At 40.5% G+C, this 22,845-nt stretch overlaps 1 protein-coding gene across 11 annotated transcripts in view; it reads left to right on the top strand.

Annotated features, from left to right (window-relative positions):
• The window catches only part of ZFHX3 (zinc finger homeobox 3), a 288,226-nt gene extending 270,837 nt beyond the window's left edge, over window positions 1-17,389 (top strand). For 7 of the 11 annotated variants that reach the window (XM_064273831.1, XM_023556627.2, XM_023556626.2 and 4 more), the window contains 2 exons: window positions 3,285-4,965; window positions 14,667-17,388. In XM_064273831.1, coding sequence (XP_064129901.1) covers window positions 3,285-4,965; window positions 14,667-14,817 — 1,832 coding nt within the window. In that variant the 3' untranslated portion in view covers window positions 14,818-17,388. Of the gene's footprint in view, window positions 1-479; window positions 5,701-14,666 lie in introns of those variants that run through there. The other 4 variants (XR_002787467.2, XM_064273833.1, XM_010596779.3 and 1 more) reach the window with 4 other exon arrangements.
• Window positions 17,390-22,845: the final 5,456 nt, after the last annotated feature.

Raw genomic sequence — 22,845 nt, 5'->3', positions numbered from 1 at the left:
TCAGCAACTTCACCCAATGGCCTGCAGTGGCCAGTGCACATTCACCAAAGGAGAGCCCCTCAGAGTGCCTCCCTACCTTCAAAACGTGTGCTTGTTCCCAGTGCTTGAAGGTGGCTTTGCTGTTTCCTACAGCAGTCCCAGTTGCTGGTTGAATTAATTCCCAGTTTTACAATTTTGGCTGTTTTACAGAACATGAAGCTACATTATTCCTGGTCCAGTTTCTTATCCAAAGAGAAGGACAAGAAAAGAAGGCATTAAGACATAGAAGTAGTTGCTTATATGTGTAGGCAAGTAATGTTGCAGAATGATTCTAAAGCCAGCTAGACATAAGCTAGGAAATCAGCTGCGGAAAGTGTCTAGGCACTAAATTCCCCTTGCAGCCCAGGACCCTGGCAGAGGGGCTTGGGAAGGCCCAGCATATCGTAATGATGTGAACAGATTAGAATCAGAATGTCTGATCTATTCCCCTTGTTTTACAGATGAGAAAACTGAGGCCCAGAGAGGTCAAGACCATTCAGCAAGCTAGGGTAGGAGCCAGAGCTCCCACCCAGGCCTCCTGGCTCCCAGTGCTATGTGCTCCTTCCACAACACCCAATATCAGCCAGTCAGTCAACAGGTATATGTTTAGTGCTACTCAGGTTCTGACCACTTAGAGTGGACTCAAGATAGAAAAGTCTGCTCTTACTCAAGGTAGCCTCAGTTACCTTCACCTGACTGCACCACAGCTCTCAGGAGCACTGGATGTGGAATGGGAGGGAAGGAACTCATGTTCATTAAGTCTCTAGTGTATGAGAAGCCTAATTCTAAGTTCTTTCCACATGGTCTTTCATTTAATCCCTACAACCACCTATTGTGAAAAGCTGAGGTTCCACGAGGTCAACTGATGGGCCAACGACACACAGCCGATACATGTTAGCCACTACCCACACCTACCTGGTCGGTCTGACTCCCAGAAGTGCATGGCCAAGCTTCTGGGAGATGAAATAACTTGCTCAGTTGTGACTTTACAGATGAGAAAGCTGATATTGTAGAATTGTATTGAACTACTGTGTCTAACATGGCTAGTGCAGAGTTTAGTAGAAGTATAGGTTCAATACATGTTTCTTAAAATTGGAATCTCTTATGTAGGCTGTCAATTGAGGATATATAAAGTCAGTTTAAGGCCTTCTTACCCATATCTTTCTACTGAAAGCCTAGTGCCAAATAGGGATGGGGACATCTCAGATGTTTCTTCCTTGCCCCACTGGCCTTTTTGGCTCTAGCCCCAAACCTAAAACCTGGAGCAGGCCCATTGCCTTGTGGTTGACAGAGTAATGCCCTAAGTTTAGAATTCATAATCCATTCTGTCTTGGTCTCATTTGTGCAATTTAATCAAGACTTTAAATCAGTAAAGTCAGTCACGTCTTCTCTGGTTTTTGTCCCTTTTATGTGTTGAGGAAACTGGACAACTTAATTTCAGAGGTCCTTTTCTGCTTATTTTGAAAGAGTAAGTTAATGATGCTATGTGATGCTGAGGGAATCATCCTCCTTGGTTATCCAAATGTTAGTGGATGTTTTTCTAGGATTGGCAACTTGATGCAACCCTATTCTCTTCATCTAAAATTTGAGGGTTTTTCAAATACAGTCTAATGGTTTGGTGAACACTGCACCACCGTAGCCAGAAATGCCAATGGTCTTCACTCAGGTTGCAGTGATCCTCACTGAGGTCGGGGCTTCAGATGTGTGTTTTTCACAAGTACAGTGTCATGTTTTAGAACCCCTACCCCAGCTCTCTGGCAGAGGATAGTCCAGATGAAATATGAGGAGCTGTAGAATTTATGATTTTACATTTTGTGAGCCCCTAAAAGAAGCCCTGGTGGCACAGTGGTTAAGGGCATGGCTGCTAACCTAAAGGTCAGCAGTTTGAACCCATCAGCCACTTCGCTGAAGAAAGATGCTGGCAGTCTGCTTCTGTAAAGGTTACAACTTTAGAAACCCTCTGGGGCAGTTTTACTCTGTACTATAGAGTCACTCTGAGTTGGAACAGACTTGATGGCAGTGGATTTGGTTTGGTTTATAGTGTCCTCTGAAATGAAGAGATATGCACTGTCTAGTTTCTTGGGTGTGGTAAATGAAGATGCGTTCTGGCGGCTGTTGCCTGTGAGCTCTTTGACTCCTGCAGCTTGGCATACCATCAGCAACACTATCCTCTTTTCATCACCCTGGAACAGAAGACTCAAACAAGGAGACAGCTATGGGTCAGGGAGGATATTAGGCTCTAGGGTGGGTGAAGGCTCTGCAGGGTTGTGGTGGATTAGATCTGACTATGATCAAGGATGGAACTGTACTCCATGTGGGTGTGGTAATGCCTGGGGGTAGGTTGTGATGTCTTGGGAACTGTGGTGCCAGCACCTTGGGCTGTTCCATTTTGGGCACTGATTTTCTCCTCTTCCTGTGGCTGCTTATTCAAGCATCTGCAGCCCTGCCAACTGCTGCATGTCATTCAGAGGCTGGAGGAGATGTTTGGTTCCAGAACTCCAGAATCCTATTCCTAGATACCAGCTGGGCCAAGGCAGTAGAAGAGTTTTCCCTGGATAGATTGTTTTTCTTTATTTCCATGCTCTTCACATGGTCCCATTCCTCCTCTTCTCTCTGTCCTCCTGTAGCATCTATTCAGCTGCAGCACCAGGGATCAGAGGGGGCAAGCACACGTAAAACCTGTTTCATTTGTTCATGTGGCCTTGGAGAATTGCCAACTTTGTTTTTGCTCACTGCTCCTGTTGCCTCACTTTGGCTGTACTGTTTCTGTGAAGCTTTGGTTCAGATGAGTCCCAACTGAAAATAGCTGATTTAGGGGCCTCCAGACTAAGTGCACTGGGCAGAGCGAGTGGTATCTGGGATTGCATGGCCAAGAAAATGTCAACTAGTGGGAAAAGTGAACTAGTAGGTGTGGCATGTTGGGCAGGAAAGTGCTGGAAGCTGAAAGTTATTTAGCTGAATAGAGAAAGTATGGGAGCTGACCCAGGACTAGATCCTGATTATACAAGGTTATCCAACCCTGGATCACAACAGTCTAATCCCACTGAGCATGGGGTTGCCAAGAGCTGGGGGACTACTCAACAGCAGCTAACAATAGTCCAACCCTAAGACTGGAGGGATACCTGTTGGAAACAATGGTTTTGAGAGGATTTTTCAAGTTTAAACCTTGAGACATCCAAATATGTGTCACTGACACAGGTAGAACATCAAGTCCAGCCTCCCTACTGCAGACTGACATGTGATTTCCCTTTCTCCATTCCTTTCAGCTTTAACGTCTCCCAAACCGAACTTGATGGGTCTGCCCAGCACAACAGTTCCTTCCCCTGGCCTCCCCACATCTGGATTACCAAATAAACCGTCCTCGGCATCGCTGAGCTCCCCAACCCCAGCACAAGCCACAATGGCAATGAACCCTCAGCAACCCTCCCAACCCCTGCAGCCACAGGTGCAGCAGCAGCCACCACCACCACCGCCAGCAGCAGCCCAGCCGCCACCCGCACCACAGCTCCCGCTGCAGCAGCAGCAACGCAAGGACAAGGACAGTGAGAAAGTGAAGGAGAAAGAAAAGGCACACAAAGGGAAAGGGGAGCTCCTGCCTGTCCCCAAGAAGGAGAAAGGAGAGGGTCCCACAGCGGCGGCAGCCACGATTTCTGCCCCACTCCCCGCCATGGAGTATGCAGTGGATCCTGCACAGCTGCAGGCCCTGCAGGCAGCCTTGACTTCGGACCCCACAGCATTGCTCACGAGCCAGTTCCTTCCTTACTTTGTACCAGGCTTTTCTCCTTATTATGCTCCCCAGATCCCTGGCGCCCTGCAGAGTGGGTACCTGCAGCCTATGTATGGCATGGAAGGCCTGTTTCCCTACAGCCCTGCGCTGTCACAGGCCCTGATGGGGCTGTCCCCTGGCTCCCTACTGCAGCAGTACCAGCAATACCAGCAGAGTCTGCAGGAGGCCATCCAGCAGCAGCAGCAGCAGCAGCAGCGACAACTGCAGCAGCAGCAAAAAGTGCAGCAGCCCAAAGCAAGCCAAACACCAGTCCCCCAGGGGGCTGCTTCCCCAGACAAAGACCCTGCCAAAGAATCCCCCAAACCAGAAGAGCAGAAAAACGCACCCCGTGAGGTGTCCCCTCTCCTGCCGAAACCCCCCGAAGAGCCAGAAGCAGAAAGCAAAAGTGCGGACTCCCTCTACGACCCCTTCATTGTTCCAAAGGTGCAGTACAAGTTGGTCTGCCGTAAGTGCCAGGCAGGCTTCAGTGACGAGGAGGCGGCGAGGAGCCACCTGAAGTCCCTCTGCTTTTTCGGCCAGTCTGTGGTGAACCTGCAAGAGATGGTGCTTCATGTCCCCACCGGCGGCGGCGGCAGCGGCAGCGGCAGCGGCAGCGGCGGCAACGGCAGCGGCGGCGGTAATGGTGGCGGCGGCTCGTACCACTGCCTGGCGTGCGAGAGCGCGCTCTGTGGGGAGGAAGCTCTGAGTCAACATCTCGAGTCGGCCTTGCACAAACACAGAACAATCACGAGAGCAGCAAGAAACGCCAAAGAGCACCCTAGTTTATTACCTCACTCTGCCTGCTTCCCCGATCCTAGCACCGCATCTACCTCGCAGTCTGCCGCTCACTCAAACGACAGCCCCCCTCCCCCGTCGGCCGCCGCCCCCCCCTCCGCTTCCCCCCACGCCTCCAGGAAGTCTTGGCCGCAAGTGGTCTCCCGGGCTTCGGCTGCGAAGCCCCCTTCTTTTCCTCCTCTCTCCTCATCTTCAACGGTTACCTCAAGTTCATGCAGCACCTCAGGGGTTCAGCCCTCGATGCCAACAGACGACTATTCGGAGGAGTCTGACACGGATCTCAGCCAAAAGTCCGACGGACCGGCGAGCCCGGTGGAGGGTCCCAAAGACCCCAGCTGCCCCAAGGACAGTGGTCTGACCAGTGTAGGAACGGACACCTTCAGATTGTAAGCTTTGAAGATGAACAATACAAATGAATTTAAATACAAAAATTAACCAATTTCAAAAATAGACTAACTGCAATTCCAAAGCTTCTAACCAAAAAAAAAAAAAAAAAGGAAAAAAAGAAAAAGCGTGGGTTGTTTTCCCATATACCTATCTATGCCGGTGATCTTACATTTTCTTTTTTCTTTTATTAAAAAAAAAACCTAACCTTGTTACATTGTGTCCTTTTGAAGGTACTATATTGGTCTGGGAAACGGAAGTCCGCAGGGCCTCGCTAATGTCTTTGGAGCTTAAACCCCTTGTATATTTGCCCTTTTTCAATAAACGCCCCACGTTGATAGCACAGAGGAGCCCGGCATGCACTGTATGGGAAAGCAGTCCACCTGCTTCAGTTTTAACTTTTCTTGCTATCTTAGCATTCAGATACCAATGGCTTGCTAAAAGAAAAAAAAAGAAATGTAATGTCTTTTTATTCTCAGGTCAATTGCTCACACTTTGTTCTGTTTTTAGAATCATTGTTTTATATATATTACTTTTAAAATTGTTCTTTTTTTTTTTTTTTTTTGGGTTCCAGAAAAGATTTTTTGTTTTGTTAATTTAAACGGGCAGAAAGTATTCGAGAAAAACAATGTGAACTGCTTTAGCTTTCTGGGGATTTTAAGGATAGCTTTTCTGCTGAAGCCAATTTCAAGGGGAAAATTTAAGCACTCCCACTTTCAGAAAAAAAAAAAAAACCACATACACAAAGAGTGTTGAGGACTTGTAGCTTAAAAAAAAATTTTAAAAACTGACTTTCTGTATTTATGATAGATATGACCATTTTTGGTGTTGAGTAGATTGTTGCATTGGAAATGAACTGAAGCAGTATGGTAGATTTTAAAGGAAAAAAAAAAAAAACCTTTTGTGTACATTTAGCTTTTTGTATGGTCCAGCTGACAGCTCCTCATTTGATGTTGTCTTGTTCATTCCTAGCAGTTAGATTGCAATCTGTTGATTCGCCTAAACTTTTCTCCCCTTTGTCCCTTAACTCCACTTTCTCTTTCTTCCTTCCACCTCCCATCCTATAATCTTCCACTTAAGGTAGTTGCCTTCATTTCTTAGAGGGTAGCTGCAAATTATTTTATAAAACTAAAGAAAGAATTTCAAAGGGTTTTAGGGGTCACTAGGATCCTCACAGAATATTTTTGGTTGGGGAGTTGAAACTTTTTAAAAGCATATAATTCTAGTTACCTATGTCTGTTAGCCTTGTGCATTTATTTTTTATTTCTTTCCTTTGTCTTTTCCCCCTTCTTTTTGATACATGCTTCAAATATTCTTTTCCTGAACTAAAGCATTTGTTTCTGTTTGTGTAATTGGACTGTGTGCTTTTTTTTTTCCTAAAAAAGTTTTTGGTCAGGGGTTATGGATTTTGGTTTTGTTTTTCCTCTCTCAGAAAAAGAAATTTCATGCTTTAAATAAAATCCAAAGACACACCCTTTCACTGTTGATGCAGGGGAAGGGTTCTTGTTACTTGAGAATTTTTGATTTAAACAAACAAGACTTAGTTTAATAAAAGAAAGAGTAAAACAAAAGATTCCCAGGTTGTTTATGTGCTTCTTCTGCAAGAAGAGAGGCAACTATTAATGACAATTCCATATACCAAAAGACACATTTTTTACTTCAAAGTGTTGTCCTTGTGTTAGGCAGTCTGAGCGGTGAGTGATCCAGAGCGCAGCCAACAAAGCAGCAGATAGCATTGTACAGAAAGCAAAAAAGGAACCGTATCTGAGGCACTTGCTTTTATGTTAATATTCATATTCCTGTAACACAACACACATCCTTCCTCATCTTAAAAATGGTCTGAACTTTGAAAGGAAAACTTTGTGCTGCTAAAATGTAGATTTTGGAGACAAATAGATGCTTTGCTGTTTCACTTTCAAAGCCAAACATCAACAGAAACAATCTTCCCTTGCCCCAAAAGTGTGAAATCCTTCCCCCTCTTCACTCTCTTCCTTATGTTTCAAAAGGGAACTTTGAAGACTGTGAATGCAGGTTCCATTTGGTCACCTTTCGGGCTTCTTTCCCCAGTGTTGAAGCCACTCATCGACTTTGCAAAAAGACTGGAGCATTCCAAGATCTGAAAATGGATTTTCTTTTTTAGCCGGGACTGTTTTATTTTTATGAATTTGTTTTTAGTTTAGTGGAAAAGTAGATCCTGAACTGTTGTACATATTTCTAACTAGGCTGATGCACAGTGCAAATTCCTTTTTTAATTTTTTTAAGTAGAAATACTACAGAGTACCATCTGACTATTCTTACCAGTATCCAGTTGTAGCATAAGGTGTCAAAAACAAGTACACAAAACGTTTGCTGTTTTAACAAGCTATTTTCTTTTAACAAGAATTCTTGTATTTCTCCCTGTGTTTGAGATGAACATTTTTAAATTTTAAAGTTGTACAGTTTTTTTCCATTATTTTATCTTGTTTTAACTCTATGAAAATATATATATATTTTTTGCCATTTACCTGTTGTATGTTACTCTGTGTCTGTATCATATAGAAAAAATTGTTTTTGTTTTTGGTTCTCTATGTGATATCAATTAACAGTTTAACACTAGCTTTACCTATCAAATTCTACTAGGTCTTTTCTGAAATCTTTGTTTTTAAAAATGGTATTGCTTGGTAATAGTGCAATCTCTATCCCTTCCTGCCTCTCTCCGCCTCCCCCCTCCCCCCCCCCGCCCCGGCCTTTAAGTTCATTTCCTTGTAATTTTGCCCATCCCTACCCGGTGGTTTTCTTTTTTTGAGCTACTATGCCATCTTCCCTCTGTGAGGCAGAGTGACTGTCGGTGTTTTGTTATGCCATGCCTTGACAACCTATGGGTGTGTTTGGCAACAGCAAGGTGGTTGGGTAGATTGGCTAAGCACGTTTCCACCCACCAGTGTTCCTCAGAAGGGTTGTGTGATTGTTTCAACCTGGAGTGGGTTGCACACTTAATGCTTTCCTCTATAACGGAACTGCCCACATATATGTTCATTCAAAAAAGAAAAATATTTCTCAGCATTTAACCCAGAAGTAGCAAAGCAGTCAGTGATGGTGAATATTAGAGGTCAAACACGAGCTCTTTAGATGTTTGTGGGCTGATATCCACTGTGGCTATGATCAGTTATTTAAAAAGCATGAAATTCACTATAATGCTCAACTGTTTATTTAGATTGATCTCACTCGAGGAAATTACTCCTGTCTGCTGCATAGTAGGTAGCTGAGTAGGATATCTCAACCCACTTTTAAAGTAGTTCTTCACTTCCATTTTTTTTTTTTTTTTTTAATACTCCATAGTGTGGGTTGGTGCTGGACACCATTCAGTCATAGCACCAAATGAACCCCTAGAATGGGAGTTACTTCACCCATCCTTCATTGATCTTTCCAAAAAGGAAAAAAAAAAAAAAAGTTTAATACATCTAGAAAGTTTTCATTTTGTTAAATTAAAAGCTATTTAAAGACATGAATGTGGCCAAAGTTTTACACAATTGAAAATAAAGTAAAACAGACGGCATGTGTTTAAACCTGAGTTTATCAGGCATGGCAGGAAGATGCAGGAGAGAGGCCGTTACCTAAGCCAGTGCACTTGATGTTCATGGACATATATTTTTTTTTTAAATAATAAATTAAATTAAAACATTTTAAATAGAAACATAAATTGAGTTGGTTGTTGGCGCTGAGATACTGCCCACTGTGAAACAAAGCTTTGACTAGTTTTTTTGTTTGTTTACTTTGGGGGGAGGGGGCAAGTTGGGTAGGAAAGAAAGCGTAAATGAACGTGACCCTGAGGTGAAGAGGTATATGAACAGCCTTTGCAATGTAAAAAAAAAAAAGAAAAAAAAAATAGAGCAAGTGAAACCAAAAATGATGTTCTTGGTGTTTTTCTATAATGTAGTCTTGTTAGCTTTTTTGTTACTGTAACAATGCTGATCTCGAACTGTACCAAAATACATGGAGACTAACAAACAGAACCACATGGAACTTTCAAACTGAAAAAAAAAAAATTTGTCACAAAAACTTTGTTGTCATAGTTAAGTTGATTGTAGATGGTAATTGAATATACTCCTTTGAAAATATTTCATCAAGTATGTTTCCTGCTCATTGTGATACATTAAAAAAAATATGAGCAAAAGCTCTTGTCTGTTACCAAATTTTTTTTTGTGTGTGTAGACAGAGTCATAAAAAGTTTGATGACTGACAGTGTAAATTTGAACAGTATTTTTAGGTTGGGTGTGCAGGGAGTACTTAGTCCAAAGTACACAAGCATGTGCACAAGCTCTTTGCTATTTCTAAGTACCCTTGTATTTTCCATCCCTTGCACTCATAAAAAACACAGAAGTTTTGGCCATGATGCTCGCCAGCCTATTTAATTGGGAGGAATAAGCCTGACCACTTGGAGAATACCTGACCCCCAGAGAGCCCTAATAGCACCTACATTTTTAATTCAAACGTTTATGTGAGAATTCTAGACACGACACAACCAGGAACAAAGGAAGTTTTACTGATGGTCAGGAGAGAGAAAAGTTCAATTTTTCCAAAATGGGAACCAAATCTAGTGTTTCAGATAGGATATGAAAGGTAAAGTTGAATTAAACAGATGATTGACTATGTTTACCTTTCCTAGCAAAGGACTTGTCGAAACCTCTATTAGAGCCAAAGTTGAGATAGGAACACTGCAAAACAGTAGCAGCAGACTACTTCTGCATACAAGAGACTATTCAATCCTCATATCAAATCCTCTTAGAGCAGAAAATGCCTGAAATTCAATAATGAGGAGTATATCCAAGAGCAGGCCCAATGGCCTTCCATTCATCTCTAATTTATAGCCACGGCTAATAAATAATTTACAAAACTCTAGTAGCTGGACTAGGACAGCATTGCAAGGCTACTGTGTCCTTACATGGTCTGAGGCATCTGCCCTTAGTCAACGGGGATCTTATCTTCCTCAGGAATTGAGCCAGGAAGCCGCCTTCAATTGGCTCAGCCAGCCATCGTCAACCAAGTCTTTTTCTTAGTAACTGCAGTGGGATATTCAATGGGTAGCAGTGACTCTATTAACTCAAAATTTCCAAAACGTCTACAATTGGCACAGGCATTTCAGATGCAGTAGCTAGTGCTCAGAAAAGCTTGACTAAGGCAGCAGAGTTTGTATGTTGTATGAGAACCAGTGCCTCCTGGTAACCCAGCCAGTGTGCCATCCTCTGTGCCAAACAAATAGTGTCACTGCCCCTAGTGAAACCCTGAACTTCCCCCAGGCATTGTACTTTTCTTTTGGGTGTCCCTACAGAAGCAGATGGCTTGTATCTCAGTGTGTTTTCTTAGCATACAGCTATGTCACTGATCTCTATTCCAACCCATTGAAAAGGTATAGTATAATAACTGTTCAGACCTTAAAGCCATGTCTGCCTTTCTAAGCTATAATTATTTTAGGATCTGGCAGGATCACACTGAAATATTTTAAATGGAACTAGCTTTGCAGAGAGGTTTTGCTGCCTCAGCTCTTTGACGATGGTGAGCACAATTCAAATTCTCCTACAGATAATTTTTTAACAAGAAAAGACAAAACCTTAGTGATCATTGAGGCCTTTGTATCAGAGAATCTCTAAGTACCTAAATTACATTGAGAGGGTTGGGTAAGAGACCTGAAGCTCTATCTGTTACTGGAAAGGCTCCCCCTCCACCCCCGGCTTCCCCCCCCCACCTCCCCTTCCCCCTCCAAGGGAAAAGAAGTCTTTCAATCTGGCTTCAATATCATGCTGATACGGATATTAATCTCCTTGGAATTAACAGTTTTTCCCCTCTGGAAAATGTGAAAAGACAACATCTTAAAACAGCTTATATGTGTTAGGTAGCTGTTTCTAATTTTGCTTTAAAGAAATGTCTGTAGTGCCTAGCCCCTGTTATAGATTAGTGACCTTCCAAATCTCATTTTTAACAAGTTTAGAAGTTAGAACAGCACAAGCAGTTTAAGAGTCAGTTTGAAGGATGTACTGCTGCTGTAGCTCTGCAGCCTTAATTACAGCAGGACAGGTGTGCTCCCTCAGCCTCCGCTTTACTGCATGGCAGTGGACCAGCCAAGGCTCTGGCAGAACTTGCAAAGAAAGCAGAGGTAGCTTTCCATTATTCTTTACTTCACGGTGAACGTGGGCTTAGCCTACCCACCTACCTTTTTTCTTTCTCCCACCCTCCCTTCCTCCTTCCCTCCCTCCCTTAGTCAGTTAGCTTGAGTTTTTCTGAATCCTTCTTAGATTTCTAAATTAAAGACACAAGAATCCATTGGTGGTCCTGTATGACTGCTTTCTTTTTATCCTACGTAGGACAGACAGACTAAAAGCCTATTTAATCCAACTTCTGAATCCCTTCTTAACACAAAAATGAAAACTTTCAGATAACTGTCTTACTCTTGGGTCAAGATCCCTTAGCCTTGGAAAAGAGCACTGATGAGCAAGTGAGAAAGGCATCAGTGGTTACTCTGTACCTCTGTTATGTCTAAAGCTTCTTTTTGACAATTGCTATTGCTTGCCTTCTTACTTTCAATATATTGCTTTTCCCTATGCCTCTTTACACATTGCTGCTGCCTTTAGGCCCCCTCTATAACACCTGTTTGCATGGCACATGACATACAAACATTGTAAAATTATATACTTCTTTCTTGTTCCTCAAAATGACCTATAAGAGAGGCAGGTCAAGTAACATTTATCCTGTTTTCAGGATAGTGAAGTAATGAGAGGAGAAGGCACTAACCGTATGTTTATAGACTTTATACAGTGCTCCCCCTCAACAATATATCCTGAGAGACGCTATAAAGAAGGGATTAAGAGTGTGGGCTCAGGAGACAGACTGGATTCAAATTTTGACTATACCACTGTGACCTTGGTTGACTTACTTATTCCCACTGTAAAATGGGAATAATAGTGCCTGCTTCATAGGGTTGGTTGGAAGATTAAATAAGTTAATACATGTAAAATACTTAGAACTATTGGTACACACTGAGTGTTAAATATCTGCTGTTATTGTTAGTATTAACCTCTCCCTTTGCTGTAGGCCCCTTGAAACTACAGCTTTTTAACTCCTGCTTTGATTTCATAGAGGGTTTGAGGACTGCAGTTGTATGTCTCATTAAGTCTTGCCATAAATGTATTTCTGATGCTTCCCTATCTGTACATATCTCAGAGGTTGCAGAGATCCTTTAGGGGGATTCTGCTCATGAGTTGAGTAGTATAAGAGTTTGGTTTGCAGTGTTTCAACACTCAACCCCTAGTGATGAATTTGGTCATGAGGAAAGGGTTTTAGTTTGCTTTTGTTTCCAAAAAAAAAAAGAAAAAAAAACTTTTTTTTTTTCTTTTTTTTTTTTTTGTTTCCAAGAGTAGGCATATTCCTGCTTCACCATGCCTTGAAGGGTGAGCAACTAAAATATCTGGTGCTACAGAATAGAGGGACTAGAATAAATAGTGACAGCTTGCCCACTGCCTCTGCCTGTTTCGAGATGGTATACATATACAGGTGGAGAGAGCTGTAGCATCTAAAATAATGAGACTGTGAGAGTGAATTAATTACAGGTGAAACAAAACTCAAAGAATATGCACATATGAAAGCATCCAGAGGATCTCCCCACCCCTAAACACAAGAAGAGTTCTTAAAAATACTGTTACTCTAGAAAGCTGGAAAATAAACATTTGGAAAAGACATGGGAAAGAGTGGGTAAGAACTAAATCAGCATGAAGAAAAGGTTACATTAGCGCTTCTATTATAGCCTCTGCTTATAAGAACTCAATGATACTGGCTTTAGGAAGCTATGACCCAATCTGTGAACTTTGTCCATTTTCAGTCAGAAATAAGATGGTCTTGAAAATAAGGTTGCTGACATTGGTATCAGAAGACTTGTAAAGACTAGGTAGGATGACTGGTGGGTGATTTTTTCTTTTCTGTGAAGGTGGTGGTGTTTGGTGCTGCAGAGTCAGTTCTGACTCACAGCGACCCTATGTACCACAGTAAGAAACACTGCCCTGTCCTGAGCCACCCTGACAATCGTTATGCTTGAGCCCACTGTTGCAGCCGCTGTGTCAATCCATCTCATTTAGAGTCTTCCTCTTTTCCACTGACCCTGTACTTTACCAGGCATGATGTCCTTCTGTGAAGGTAGGAATTCATAAATGTAGCTTTGTCATACTGCCTGTACATACGTCATCATACAGTGTCTGTTTGATTTCTTTGTTACATGATTCTAAGTTCAATACTAAATAGTTATCAAAGCCTGATTTGGATTCAACTGAATGTTTTTCTTTCAACACTGTAAAGATGTTGCTCTACTGTCTTTCGTGTGCATTGTTTCCAGTAAGAAATCTGTTATCTTATTTTTGTTCATTTATATGTAACCTGACTTTTTTTTTTTTTTTTTTACTCTTGTTGCTTTTAAGATTTTTCTCTGTGTCACAAACAGTGATCACAGTGCAATTTTATTATAATGTGCCTTGGTGTAGCTTTATTCATGTTTCTTGTGTTCGGGGTCTATTGAGTTTCTTGCATTGGTAGGGAATTCATTTACATCAAAATTGAAAAAATTTCAGTCATAATTTCTTCAAATATATTTTCTGTCTTCTCCCGTCCCCCAAACTAAACAAACCAAACCTGTTGCTGTTGAGTTGATTCCAATACATATGGATATTATGCCATTTGAAGTTGACCCACAGCTCACTGATGCTGTTTTGTTGTTTTTAATTCTTTTTTCTCTATGCTTCATCTTAGATAATTTTCAGTGCTATATCTTCAGGTCCACTAATCTTCTAATCTTCCATTATTCCCATCAAATGTATTTTTTCATCTTAGGCATTATAGTTTTTGTCTCAGTCCTGGGTCAGTTTCAGTTGATTGGTTATTCTCATTACGGGTTGTGTTTTCCTGACTCTTTGCATACCTGTCAATCTTTAACTGTACACCAAGCATTGTGAATTTTACCTTCTTGAATGCTGGATATTTTTGTATTCCTATAAATTTCATCAAGTTTTGTTCTGGGATATACTTAAGTTACTTAGAAACAGTTTGATCCTTTCAAGTCTTGCTTTTAAGTTTTGTTAGGCAGGACTAGAGCAGTACACCCACTCCTCACGTATCAACATGTTAGGTCCCAAAGACAAGGTTGTTATGTGAAAATCAGTGCTATGCAAAAATGGAGGATTTTTTTTTTCTGTTTTCAGATCCATTTGTCCATATTTTTTTTATTTAGAAAATATGACCATAGAAATAATAACAGCTAAGATTTACTGATGTGCTCATTACTGTGACAAGTCCACTTGTGATTATTTCTCTTTGGAGAAGGACGTTTGGAGGAGACAAAGCTGGATAAAGCTGGGCTGTGTGACTGGAGGACCTACTGCTTAACCACTTCACTTTCCTCCTGTGCTGGGTCAGAGCTTCCCTCACACAGCTACCTCTAGGGCTCCATTCCCACCCCTGTAAGCCCTGTGTTCATGATCTGGGAACCTGCTCTGCCCTTCAGGCCTGGTGAGTCATTGAGGCTCGGGGCTTCTGCTAGGGCACTGGGAACCTGGCCGTGTACCCAACTGCAACAAGGCAGAGGCTTCAGGCCCAGTTTGGCTCACTTTGGGATGTCACTAAACTTGCACACATTTCTTCCAAACACCCTCTCTGATGCTTCTTTCTTTCCTCCCTTCCCACCCCACAGCAATTTTGAGCTGCAGGGCCTCAGGCCAGATAGAAGCCGGGAACCCAGAACAGGCACCCGCTGCCTCAGTGCTGCCTGTGCATCTGCCCAGAGGCTGTGGCCAAGGAAGAGACCAGCCCTACACAGCAGCTGGACATGGCGCCCTCACTAGCAGGAGGGAGTGGAGGGTGCGGGGCAGCGCGGCCCAGCTTCCCTGAGGCTGCCTGGAGACTCCTCAAGGGAGAGGATGCTCCACAGCCATTGCTGCCATGCCTGCCGGCTCATTAATAACACAGAATAGTCAAGATTTTTTGCTACTGCCATAAATGTGAAATGTCAGATAACAAGACAGCTGATAAGTAAAGAGTACGTGATTTCATCTAGGGCTAGGTATGCCCCGCTACTGAAGAAAGACCTTTCTTAGAACTGTACTCAAATGTCCCACAAACTGTTTCCCATCCTGTATGAATGTCAGGTACTGTTCTCTTTCAAACTTTTGGATGGTTAATACAATGGCCTCAAGTAGTATCCTTACATGCATGCACATGAATCCTTGTGGGGGAACCTGTGAAGACCTCCAGAGTTCTAACAACCTTGTCACCTTGCCATAATTGCCGTAATGCCACATAGAGTAGGAAAATCATTTCTTGGTTTTTACAATTATAATCTAGATCTGTGGAAGCAGAGGCATGACTGATCCTTCCCACTTAACTATAAATGTTATCACTATTCATAAAATTATCTAAGCCAGTTTAAAAAATTCATTTCATTTCAGTGTCTTCCTTCAGAAAGAGTATTTTTAGGTTAACTAAATGTGGATCAAGAAATTTGAGGATGATTTAAATGTGTGGCTCTCAGGGTAGATGAGTTCACTGTACTGAGTAATCAGCCCCCAACACAACATTTTGCTATACTCAAATCATAATTTTTGTTGCATATTTGTTTACTTTGGGAAAAATTAATTCCTATTCTTACAGAAGGCCTGGTGGCACAGCAGTTAAATTCCTTGACTGCAAATCCAAAGGTCAGGGATTGGAAATCACTCTGATGGAGAAAGATGTGGCAGTCTGCTCCTGTAAAGATTTACAGCCTTGGAAACGCTACGGAGTCACTATGAGTTGGAATAGACTTGACGGCTGTGGGTTTGGTTTGGTTTTTATTTTTATTGTGCTTTAGGTGAAAGTTAACAAATGAAGTCAGTCTCTCATACAAAAAGTTATACACACCTTTCTATGTACTCCTAGCTGCTGTCCTCCTAATGAGACAGTACATTCATTACTCTCTACCCTGTATTCCCCGTGTCCATTCAACCAGCTCCTGTGCCCCTCTTCCTTCTGATCTTGCAACCAGACAGAAGTTGCGTACATAGTCTCAAGTGTCTACTTGAGCCAAGAAGCTCACGCCTCACCAGTATCATTGTCTATCTTATAGTCCAGTCCAATCCCTGTCTGTAGAGTTGGCTTCAGGAATGGTTCCAATCTTGGGCTAACAAAAGGTTCGAGGACCATGACTGTCAGGGTCCCTCCAGTCTCAGTCAGAACATTAAGCCTGGTCTTTTTACAAGAATTTGAGATCTGCATCCCACTATTCTCCTGGTCCAACAGGGATTCTCTGTTGTGTTGCCTGTCACAGCAGTGATCGGTGGTCGTAGACAGGCACCATCTAGTTCTTCTGGCCTCAGGCTGATGTAGTCTCTGGTTTATGTGGCTCTTTCTATCTCTTGGGCTCATCTTTACCATATGTCTTTGGTGTTCTTCATTCTCCTTTGCTTCAGGTGGTTGAGACCAATTGATGCATCTTAGATGGCCGCTTGCTAGCATTTAAGACCCCAGACGCCTCTCACCAAAGTGGAATGCAGAACATTTTCTTAATACGTTTTATTATGCCAATTGACCTAGATGTCCCCTGAAACCATGGTCCCCAGACCCCTGTCCCTGCTACTCTGGACTTCGAAGTGTTTGGTTGTATTCAGGAAACTTATTTGCTTTTGGTTAAGTCCAGTTGTACTGATACCCTGTGTTGTGTGTTGCCCTTCCATTCACCTAAAATAATTATTGTCTATTTTATCTAGTTAGTGAATGTCCCTCTCCCTCCCTCCCCACCCTCATAACCATCAAAGAATATTTTTTTTATGTTTAAACTTTATCTAGAGTTCTTATAATAGTAGTCTCATACAATATTTGTCCTTTTACAACTAATTTCACTCAGCATAATGTCTTCTAGATTCCTCCATGTTATGAAATGTTTCAAAGATTCATCATTGTTCTTAATCATGTATTATTCCATTGTGTGAATATACAATAATTTATCCATTCATCTGTTAATGGACACCTTGGTTGCTTCCATCTTTTTGTGATTATAAACAGTGCTACAATGAACTTGGGTATGCATATATCTGTTCGTGTGAAGGCTCTTATTTCTTTAGGGTATATTCCAAGGAGTGGAACTGCTGGATCGTATGGTAGTTCTATTTCTAGTTTTTTAAGGAAGCACCAAATCGATTTCCAAAGTGGTTGTACCATTTTACATTCCTACCAGTAGTGCATAAGTGTTCCAGTCTCTCCACAACTCTCCAATATTTACTATTTTGTGTTTTTTGGATTAATGCCAGCCTTGTTGGGGTGAGATGGAATCTCATTGTGGTTCTGATTTCCATTTCTCTAATGGCTAATGACCATGAGCATTTCCTCATATATCTGTTAGCTGCCTGAATGTCTTCCTTGGTAAAGTGCCTGTTCATATCCTTTGCCCATTTTTTAATTGAGTTATTTGTCTTTTTTTTTTTTTTTTTGCAATTCCATGTAGATTTTACGGATCAGATGTTGATCAGAAATATCATAGCTAAAAACTTTTTCCAGTTTGTAGGAAAACTTTTTTCCAGTTTGTAGGTAATCTTTATACTCTTTTGATGAAGTCTTTGGATTAGCATAGGAGTTTGACTTTTAGGACCTCTCAGTTATCTAATTTCTCTTCTGGTGCTTGTACATTGTTAGTAATGTTTTGTATACTGTTTATGCCATGTAATAGGGCTCCTAGCATTGTCCTTATTTTTTCTTCCATGATATTTATCGTTTTAGATTTTATATTTAGGTCTTTGATCCATTTTGAGTTAGTTTTGTGTGTGGTGTGAGGTATCAGTTTTGTTTCATTTTTTTTGGAGATGGATATCCAGTTATGCCAGCACCATTTGTTAAAGAAACTGTTTTTTCTCCATTTAACTGACTTTGGGCCTTTGTCAAATATCAGCTGCTCATATGTGGATGGATTTATGTCTGGAATCTCTATTCTGTTCCATTGGACTATGTATCTGTTGTTGTACCAGCACCACGCTGTTTTGACTACTGTGGCAGTATAATAGATTTAACTTTGAAGTCTGTTTTGTCAGAAATTAGTATTGCCACTCCTGCTTTTTTTGATTGTTGTTTGCTTGACATATTTTTTTCCATCCTTTGAGTTTTAGTCTGTTTATGTCTTTAAGTCTAAGGTGTGTGTCTCTTGTAGGCAGCACATAGATGGATCATGTTTTTTTAATCCACTCTGCCACTCTCTATCTCTTTATTGGTGCATTAAGTCCATTTACATTCAGTGTGATTATGGGTAGGTATGAGTTTAGTGCTGTCATTTCGATGTCTTTTTATGTGGTGTTGACGGTCTCCTTTTTCCCTTTAATTGTTGGTGCTGAGTAGTTTTTCTTTGTAAATTGTGTGTTCTTTTTCATTGTTGTTGATTTTGTTTTTGCTGAGTCTTTATGTTTTTCTTATATTTTATTTTGATGTGTAGGATCATTAGTCTCCTTTGTCGTAACTTGTATCTCCCTATATCACTTTGATTTCCTCTCCACATGATAGATCTATGACTACTTTATTTAAAAAAAAAAAAAACTTTATTTAGTCCCTCTTTATTGACATAATGTTGTCATCTTTTACAAAATGACATTGCTGTTTCCCTGTTTTGAGCATTTTTTTTACCTTAATTTATTTTTGTGACTTCCCTTTCTGGGTTGATATCTGGTTGCTCTTTCCTGTGTTCTAGTGTTGGGCTGATATCTGATATTATTGATTTTCTAACCAGAGAATTCCCTTTAATATTTCTTGTAGTTTTGGTTTGTTTTTTTGCAAATTCCCTAAACTTCTGTTTATCTGGAAATATCCTAATATCACCTTCATATTTGAGAGACAGTTTTGCTGGATATGTGATTCTTGGCTGGCAATTTTTTTTCCTTCAATGCTTTATATATGTCATCCATTGCCTTCTTGCCTGCATGGTTTCTGCCGAGTAATCCCACCTTATTCTTATTGACTGTCCTTTGTAGGTGACTTTTCGTTTATCCCTAGCCACTCTTAAAACTTTCCCTTTACCTTTGATTTTGGCAAGTTTGATTATATGTCTTGGTGACTTTCTGTTGGGATCTATCTTGTATAGGGTTCAATGTGCATCTTGGATAGATACCTTCTCATCTTTCACGATGTCAGGGATGTTTTCTGCCTACAGTTCTTCAACAATTCTCTCTGTATTTTGTTTTCCCTCCCTGTTCTGGAACTCCAATCACTCGTAGGTTATTTCTCGTGATAGAGTCCCACATGATTCTTAAGGTTTCTTTATTTTTTTTAATTCTTTTATCTGTTTTTTTCTTCAAATATATTGTTGCCAAGTGTTTTATCTTCAATCTTGCTAATTCTGACTTCCATTTCCTCAGTTCTGCTCAGCTGACTTTCAATTTAGTTGTCTAATTCTGAAATTTTATTGTTAATCTTCTGAATTTCTGATTGCTGTCTCTCTATGGATTCTTGCAGCCTATTAAATTTTTCATTATGTTTCCTTGACTGCTTTATTTGTATGCTCCTTGGCTTGTTCTGTGTTTTGCCTGATCTCCTGAAAAGTTCTGTATATTAATCTTCTGTATTCTACATCTGATAATTCCAGAAATACATCTGCACCCAGAAGATTCCCTGACACTTTGTTTTGGGAGTTCATGGAACCGACCATGGTCTGCTTCTTTATGTAATTTGATATCAACTGTTGTCTTCAAGCCATCTATAAGTTATTTTATTAATTTATTTTATGTTTGCTCACTGTGTCCTAGGTTCTTGCTAATAGAGTGAGCTAACTTGATTTCTGGAGCCTTTGAAGCACTAATGTCCCGTCACCAGATGGCTAGAGCTGTTATCAGGTGTATGAGCCAGCCCTGCTGCAGTCGCGCCAGAGGGTCAGGGCTGCACCACTTCGTTTGCCTTCTCTCACTGAAATAGCCATGTCCTGTATGGTACTGCCAGCCTCACCATGGTTGCGCCTACAGATCAGGGCTGAGGTGCTCCCACCGAGTAAGGTCCAGCAACTCCTTGATGCTTCTGCGCCATCTCTCCCTCTCCCTATCATTCAGTCCATTTTGTTAACTTTGCATTTGATGTCAAGGGTTCCTAGCTTGTCATATATATAATCAATTCACTTCTTTTTTGGGGTCTTTGTTGTAAGAGGGACCACCAGAAGTGTTTGACTACTCTGCCATGTTGGCCCCACCTGATTTTTATTCTTATATTGGGCACATAATACATCCATAATAAGTAAAATGTCTAAAGTATTTACTCATTACCTGCTTTCAAAACTTTTTATATTTGTTCCAGGGTAAATCGCCCACTATACTAACCTACAGATATTCTGCTCCACTAAAACCAGCCCTAACTTCCAAACATACCCTATATGTTTCCCCCACCTTTAAAGGCTTAACTAATGTCATTTATTCCATGATATCTCATCACATTTGTCCACTCCCTTTTCTGACCCCTTATGAACCTCACACAATGTCTTGTTTTGCAATGATTCATGTACATATCTTATCCTCAGCCTGCTCTCAAGCATTTTGTCATACATTTAATGTTTCAGTCACTGAGAAAATTAAAGGTTTTTTTGTCCATACAATCTCATACCAATAAAAATATTTCACCATTTCATGTACAAATACAATAGAAAGCAATTGAGTACACATAAGAGATAGAGACTAGTTCCATTTAAGGAGTCTGACCTATAGTGTATCCCTTTTGTCCTTAAAATGTTTCGATATCAAAGAGCTATATACATAAAAACCACCCTGTTCCCTAAGAAAAGCAGCATGTCCAGAAGGTTTCATGGGTATCTTCTACCAAGCCATTAAGGCCACTGTAAGGGCAATTGTAAAACCACTGAAGAGGGTGGTGGGTGAGTGAGTAAACAAAGATATGTGGACAAATGACATCCATTTCAAGTTGAACCTGAAAATTAAAATTCCAAAGCACATGAAAAATTTTACCAAGACAACCAACAACTTAATAATCAGGAGATGGAGCTACTTAAAATCTAATGGCTTATAATCCATTAAAAATTATTAATTATGAAACAAAAGCAAGCATGACCAAAGAATCAAATTAAAAATTCTAGATACGAAAAATAGTCATTAAATTCATTAATCTGTGATATTTACAGAGCTCATGTGTAGCCATTTTCTGGAATGGAAAAACACTTCATCAGATTGACAGTACACGATATACCAAGAAGGATAAATAAAAATAATTTCATATTGAAACAAACCCTAGTGAAATTATAGATAATCTGTAAACTATTCTCTCTCATGTGGTTTTTAAGACTTTCTCTTTACACATCATACTTGGCAAAAATAAAGAAATTAGACTGATGTCAGACTTTTTATCAGAAAGAACAGATGCAGGAAACAATGGATTAATACCCACAAAGTACTGACAAAAAATAGCTAACAATATAGGACTCTCTACTCAGCTAAAAGTATTGTTCAAGAGTGAGGATAAAGATTCTGGGAAAACTGTGGCAATGGCTTACTTTTTTAATCTCCCATAATCCCCCTACTCCATAAAAACGGACAGAATGACTAGAATAACAAAACTCAAATCCACAAATAAGATCTACAAAAGAAACTAGATGATATCTTCACAAACCAAAAATATAAGCAGATGGGGACGAACCACCACAGCTAAGAGACCTGAATAGTATCAGCATAAGTCTAACAAGCAAAGATGTGAGATAAGTTTGAGAACAGAGGAACCCCAAAATAGCCAACAACACATGGGGTTGCAATGAGTCAGAACTGACTGGACGGCAACTAACAACAACTCATGAGAACAATAGCTGAAATTGGGAGTTTTTGCATGCGCCAACTGTGGAAGTAGGGAGCCTGGGGAGCAAGGTAAGGGGTATGGTAAGATCTGAGAGGGCTGGAATTATCAAAATTGAAGTTCCCTTTTAGGGAACAGAATTCCAATTGAGTAAGATAGGGACAAGAAGACAAAGGAGAAAGTCCAGGTAAAAGTGAGGAAGGGGAACAGAATAAAGAGATCTCGAAGTATGAAGCCATATTTTTGAATACTTCATGAAAACAATAAAAGAAGGATCACTAGAGCCATGAAACTAAAAAGTACTATTCCAGTTCACCTCTTCCTCATAAAAAAAGATAAACAAAAAGGACCGTGGTTGAATCCCATAGTTATTACAAAGAAAACAGTAAGGCACAGAATGACACTCCTATAGACAATAAAAGAAAAGCCATGCCTATAAAAGAGATGAAAGTTTTAGCCTATTATTTCAAAATAAGCCAAAAAAAAAAATTTCTAAATATAGAAGATATAAAAGAAAAACTCAGAATTAGGATAAAAACTCTGGAAAAAATTAGAAATAAAAGAAAAAAATTCATTATCAAATTAAAGAGAAGAGTGAATAAACAGAACATATAATACTTCAATAATACTTCAAGAACTATGGGAAGTGGAAAACAAATTTTAAGAATCCTAAGGAAATGGAGATTTTTTTTTCTGCCTTCAATTAGGATGTAGAAAGCTACAAAGACTCACTTCCACCCTAAAAATGAAAAACAAAACAAAAAAGGATAATCTATAAAATGATAACTTACTGTGAGAGCTAAGTAAGGCTGGCAAAAATGGAGTAACCTCAGCTGCAAAGAGGAACAAGCCATTCTCAAGTCAAGAAGGGATTTACAACTGCCTTACCTTTGGCAGAGCAAAGAAGGAAGAGGTGACCACCAGACAAGCCTGTAAAACGAAATAAGCTGCAAATTTAACAAAATATGAACAGCGAAGTGAGGGCTAATGTAACAATTTGGAATACCCAGACACAAGGGTAGTTTGACATTCATTTGGAACGCTTTTTCCAACAACTCTTTGGTGAAGGTCTGTTGGAAGTG

Source organism: Loxodonta africana, chromosome 21 (genome assembly GCF_030014295.1).
Source record: "Loxodonta africana isolate mLoxAfr1 chromosome 21, mLoxAfr1.hap2, whole genome shotgun sequence".
Taxonomy (NCBI): domain Eukaryota; kingdom Metazoa; phylum Chordata; class Mammalia; order Proboscidea; family Elephantidae; genus Loxodonta; species Loxodonta africana.
This window is presented reverse-complemented; position numbering and strand designations above follow the sequence as displayed.